Source organism: Aplysia californica, unplaced genomic scaffold (genome assembly GCF_000002075.1).
Source record: "Aplysia californica isolate F4 #8 unplaced genomic scaffold, AplCal3.0 scaffold00088, whole genome shotgun sequence".
In the NCBI taxonomy this organism is placed as follows: Eukaryota; Metazoa; Mollusca; class Gastropoda; order Aplysiida; family Aplysiidae; genus Aplysia; species Aplysia californica.
This window is the reverse complement of record NW_004797358.1, coordinates 965,240-971,411: the sequence shown is the minus strand read 5'-3', so window position 1 is coordinate 971,411 and position 6,172 is coordinate 965,240. Positions and strand designations below refer to the sequence as shown.

General features: G+C 38.4%; 1 protein-coding gene across 1 annotated transcript in view; it reads right to left on the bottom strand.

Annotated features, from left to right (window-relative positions):
- Nucleotides 1–5,641, bottom strand: part of LOC101847644 (serine hydroxymethyltransferase, cytosolic) — a 17,275-nt gene extending 11,634 nt beyond the window's left edge. Inside the window, exons 1-4 of the mRNA XM_005094711.3 lie at nt 5,535–5,641; nt 2,940–3,140; nt 1,861–2,219; nt 1,033–1,245 (exon numbers count right to left, since the gene is read on the bottom strand). Of these exons, the coding sequence (XP_005094768.1) occupies nt 1,033–1,245; nt 1,861–2,219; nt 2,940–3,136 (769 nt within the window). The 5' untranslated portion in view covers nt 3,137–3,140; nt 5,535–5,641. The remainder of the gene's footprint in view (nt 1–1,032; nt 1,246–1,860; nt 2,220–2,939; nt 3,141–5,534) is intronic.
- Nucleotides 5,642–6,172: the final 531 nt, after the last annotated feature.

The following is a 6,172-nucleotide window of genomic DNA, read 5'->3' as shown; positions in this document are numbered from 1 at the left end:
TATCAGATCTTTCCTTAAAGAACCCCCATCATCTCATCTTCAGCTCCTCTCATGTGGCACTATTGCACTAGAATTTTATTTTAGCAAAATGAATTTTCAATGCCTGAAACTGACATTCAGTTCAGAACTACAACAACAGTGACCGAATTTAGCATAAACCTTTAAAGAATTTATGATATCATAAAAATAACAGTTCGCACAGAAGGCATTGTTGTTTTTACAGCAAAGAGTGTTCTGTGACATGTGGCAATTGCATTATGCCTTCAGACAGATCTTGGCATTTTTTCAAGGATGATGAAAAGTTGACAAAATGCCAAGATGGTATGACAAGGCAGGTCACTGAATGCTATTTTAGGAAGGATAAAACAAAACAATCAAAAAGTGATTCTGAAAATGTTTTTACGATGAATTATCATGAATTTTTCTCATGGGAGCATTGATCCCATAAAGCAATATTTTTTGGTAAATACACTTTAAAAAAAGACACAAAACAAATCTAAATGAGCAATATACAGCATATATCATGTAGGCCTACATTATATATTCAGATCTGAAACACAGACTGGAGCAGGATTTCATCCTTCTTAACTCTTTATCTCCGAGGGGGGTAAACCCACTATGACAGGGTCCTTGTTTGGTACTAAATCTAAAATTACAAAAAGGTCACTAAATAGGCCATTCAATCGAAACTAGAGAACCTATTATGATAGTACTTCATCTTATGAATGAACTTCCGGTAAAAGAAATCTGTTTTCGGCAAATGCCAAAAAATAATATAATGCCGAAGTCGTCATAAAAAAAGGTGCCCGAGCCGCAGTCAGTGGCTCATCGGCACAGCAGTTCAGACCGTGAGCCGCGGCTTACCGGAGATAAAGAGTTAATTAAGACGTGTCTTCTCCGTTTCATATACTACCATCTGACCATATGCTAAGCTTTCAAACTGAACAATGTTATGCGTGTATACGGCTTTCTACATCTCAAAAAAATCAGACATATTGTACATAATAACTTTCTAAAATGCAATGTTCATACCTTTCCTGTAAAAGATCAGGCCTGACCTCGGGCCGCGAAGAGTTTTGTGAGTGGTAGAGGTCACAACATCACAGTACTCAAAAGGGTTTGGGGCAACACCTGCAGCTACCAGACCACTGACGTGAGCCATATCAGCCAGAAGGTAAGATCCGACACTATCAGCGATGTCTCTAAAACGCTTGTAGTCAAGGTCTCTGGAGTAACAGCTGATGCCTGGGAAACAAGCAATGTGAAGTAATGCAGAAAGACCTTTTGACTGTACGTGCAATACCTTTTATCCTCTTTCATACCGTTCTAAACCATGGAATAACATTCTAAAATGTGGGATTGGTTGGGGGGGGGGGGGGGGGGGGCACCTCCATATCAAATATGGCACCCCATTTACAAGTAGCAACATGCAAATACAGCAATAAAAAGGATAACGGACAACATACACTACCAAACAAACGGTTGTTATTTTCACAAACGCTCTCTTTGCAATAAATAGCCCTTCAAAATACAAAGAAAAAGACTGTCAAGGTCCTGAGGAGTCCATTGACAGATTTCGCCACCCTTATTTCCTTGAACCTTCAACTTCAATGTATTTTGGCACGGTGTAAAAGATGATAGGTGGGCAAAGGAGGCAAGACTACTGTTTATTTACAATAAAGGTTTCCTTCTATGATGACACAATAATCATCAATTTTACAAAAGAAGAAAATTTTCCAAGAAAATTTCAGATTTTCATGAACACCAACACAAAGATCTATTAAAAGTACTGCATTTAATCATAGCTTCAAAACTGTTAATATTTAATTCTGAAGGAATATATATATGCAGAAAACACACCTGCGATGATCATTGAAGGTAGAAACAGTTTTGCATTGGATTCCAGCTCATTGTAGTTAATCAAGCCAGTAGCAGGGTCAAGTTTGTAGGGGAAAGACTCAAAATACACAGATGTAGCTGACACTTTTTTCTGGTTGGTCATAAAACCGTGGCTGAGATGGCCTCCGTCTGGTAAGTATAGACCCATGATGCGGCCATGGGGTTGTACCATAGCAGTGTACACAGCAAAGTTTGCGGGAGACCCAGAGAGTGGCTGTACGTTGACGCCCCATTCCTCTGGGTTGAGATTAAATGCCTCCAATGCCCTTTTCTGGCAAAGACGCTCTACCTGATCAATGATCTCATTTCCACCGTAATATCTGAAACAAAAATATTTCGAACATGAATAATGAATAGAGACAGCTAAATTATCGTTGACTATTCTTGGTAAAAAACCTTACGCCATGACAAAAAGCAATTTTTAATTTTCACCAAAATGAAAAACATTCAACATACAAATAAACAAAAACTTGTAGAGGGACGTATTATCAGTGGCTAGATTTTGTCTCTCAAGTTTTTACTATGTGCATGCAGGCACGAGGGGTCAGTTCAGGTTTATCCTGGAGAATGAGATAACTATGCCCCCAAACTGCAATACGAACAGTACTACATCAAAAAAATAATTAGCATACAACAAATCAACGTAGGTGATTGATGAGTGCTCTAGTGCGGTTTGCTCCTTTTTTACCATCAATACACCCTTTCTTTCTTCCTTTTCCTTGTATGTTACTCTCCCAAAACACTTCTATTCTTTGTCACTTGTTATATATAATTGTACTGCAAGAGCTGTAATCTCTTACCAAGACTGAACTGTAAATCAACAATAATGCATAGAACTTTTCCTTGGTACCACAAACGCAAAAGGCATTTTGTTCAAATGAAAAAGGTGAACAGCCTTGTACTTAAGTAACAAAGAAATAACATAATGTGGATAGTTTATCATGTTCTATGTCAGTGAAAAGTAAACATCTGTTCTGAAACAAGTTACAATTACTGTCCCTGACTATGGAATATGACTATGGAATATGTTGTTTCATTACCTCTGTCCAGGTTGTCCTTCAGAGTACTTGTTGTTGAGACAACTACCCAAGGCTTGGAGAACAGACTTGCTGGCAAAGTTTTCTGATGCAATCATTTCCAGACCCTTCCGTTGCCTATCTTTCTCTTTCTTGATGAGCTCACACATCTCTGGATCGTCCACAGAGATGTCATCTTGAAGATTCCAGTCACCTGACATGATGCTTTTTTTTGCACAAAAAACAAACAGAAAAGCATTATAGCGGGGAAAAAAAAGCCTTTTTTAACTTTGATTTACAGCTCTTCCGTTTTCAATTTTGCTGACATAACACCGGTCAGCTGCCATCAAAATATTTTGTAGCCTGGCCTAGTTAAAAAAACAACTCATGTAACACAACAAGAGTCCAAGCCTTAAAATTTGGAAGAAATATTTTGTGCACTAAAAATAACATTTTCGAAGGTTTGAAAGGTAGATCTACTACCAAAAAAACCCCCATCCTCTTCTGCTCTCGCGCAGAGAACTTTCACTTGGCGACATAAAATTTGCCTTAGACCAGAAGTCAAATTATTTTAACAATCGCAATTCACCATCTCATTTTTTATCCTGGGACTGAACAAATTTAATTTATATTTATAAAAAGTGTAGGCCTAATTAAGTGCTCCATGACCCCAAATGCAAAGTTGCAAACTTTAAAAAGTCCATTTAGCAGTAAGGCCTAACCTTTCACTATTTTAACACCGTTCCACAATGATATAAAAAAGCAAAGATGATGAAAGTGGAGAGTCTGAAAGTAGTGAAAGGTCACAATGACAAAAAAATCTCCACAGAGATAGCACTGTCTTGAACTTCAGCCTTGACCCAGTTACACACAAAAATAGGCCATCACTGATAACAAGGCATTTTCCTCCAACACCACTCTTGAGATTTTTCCACTCTAAAAATTTGAACTGGTAGAAAAACTTACAGACCTAGATCTAGATCGTACATCTAGATTTCTATCGTTCAAACATGATGATAAAGAGACTTGATCACTGTGTAAAAAAAAAAAAGCAGGGAAAACTTTTCTTCAAAGGGATTCGTTCTTCAAAATAATGGAGTATCTAGATTCTAGATCTAGATTCTAGATCTAGATCTAAATCTAGATGCTTCCCGGGAAGCTGAGAATGTTTCGGAGTGTACTATGGTCTGCTGGGGTAATAATATAGTGTAAAGCGCATAGAGCCTGCTGTTGAGCAGGGATATGCGCTATACAAATGCTATCTATTATCTATTATTATTAGATTATCTATCTGCTCAGCAGCACTATCAAGTTACAAAAGTAGTATGATGCAATGGACAACATTGCTTCCACCACAGACTCACAGACCCTTGAACTTGAGGGTGAGTTTGAGTTGATTTTTTAAAAGGAAGTGCCTATTTTTGCAACGCTGCGTTGCCATTAGCGCCAATGCTAAATGAAACGCCACGTTGCGATTAGCGCCAGTTCTAAATAAAACGCTGTCTGTGTTATATGAAGCTAATCTACCTTTTGTTGTTGGATGCGATAGCCGAAGGAACAGCGCGTCTGCGTTTGAGGCCAAACCATTATTTTATGAGCGTGGGTACGAATCCTGGTTCTGAAAGTTTTTTTGTTCTTTTTTTTTTGGTCCTCTTCTCGACTGACCAACAAATTTTTCCCATAGATCTAGAATTTGTCATATGAACAGATCGTATAACAGTGGTTTTCGGTCTTCCATCATGATTTTGGAAGCCACTGAGTATAATCTTGATGATATATAAATCTAGATTCTATTTAGATCTAGATCTAGATCTAGATATATCTAGATACAGATCTAATAGTGGTCGCTCGTTTCGGAAGTCCTCAATTGAAGAATTTGAAGTGCTAAAGTATAAGATCACCGGCCTTAGTATAGCCTATAGTTTCCCTAGATCTAGATTTAGATCTAGAATAGATTCTAGATCTACGGCTAGACTGTCTACGGCGGCTAGACTCTCACTCTCAGGCTAATCTAAAATCTAGATTTTAGATCTAGATCTAGTCTAGATCTAGATCTAGATCTCTATACTAGATCTAGTCTAGATCTAGATTTCTAGATCTATCTAGTCTAGATCTAGATCTAGATCTAGATGTATAGAATCTAGACTAGATTAGATCTAGATATCTAGATCTAGATATCTAAATCTAGATCTAGATCTAATATATCTAGATTAGATTCTAAATGATAAATTAAAGTTTGTCTTGGTAAAAACTATTAAATTCTAGAATCTAGGTTTATTTAGTACAATTAGCCTTGTGGTGAACGCCTCATGTGACTCGGAACAGCTGCAGACATATGATTTGTTGGGTTTTTTTGTCCTTGTTTTCTTCTTTTTACTCGTCTTTGGCGCGCATTTCCCACTCTCAACAAACCCAGGCTAGAGGCCTCTAACTCTTAATCTTAATCTTAAGTTAAGCTTGGCTAGATTCTAGATCTAAAGATCAAGTCAAGGTAAAAGCCTATCTAATCGGAGGCTGTGCCAATAAAGATGATAAAGGAAACTTCTAAAATCAAATAAGCATAGAGAAATACTTTTGACCAGCTGAAAGTACAGTTACACAACACAATCCTGCCTCTACCTTGTGTACGTCGGGCGGTCCTGAATTACAACCGGTAGCAGAGAACGAGACAGCGACAGAGCGCGTGTCAAAGGGTTATATACAGTAAAGAGCCAATGACATTCCCTGTTACAAAATATTCCACGGAAGTGCAAAATAGACCAATAGTTTTAAGGTTTACAATCAACAGTCAACACCAAAGGAATCCTTCTCTCGGGGATTCCCATCATGTTCACATCTCATCACATCGTTGAGCAAGCCGAGGCCTGAGACCATGATAATACGCCGCGGCTAGGCCAAGGCTAGGCTCTGGCTAGTCTATCATTTTGTTGGGAAGGAGAGCAGGCTAACCCTTCTGCTGTTCTTTTGTTGATTATCAAGTCAACTATCTATGAAAACAAATTTTCTGCTAAAGCCAAAATATTCATAGGAATATATCCATTAGCCACCGTGGTGGCTGCACACACGCCGGAACAAGCGCGCACGCGCACTTTGGTCCCGAATTATAAAATTAAATTCTTGTTTCACGCAACTTTAGGTCTATGTAAACACAGAGAAACTTTTATTCTCCTCCCCCTTCCTCTCTTCCTCCCTCCCACCCCTCCCCTTCTCTCTCTCTCTCTCTCTCTCTCTCTCTCTCTCTCTCTCTCTCTCTCTCT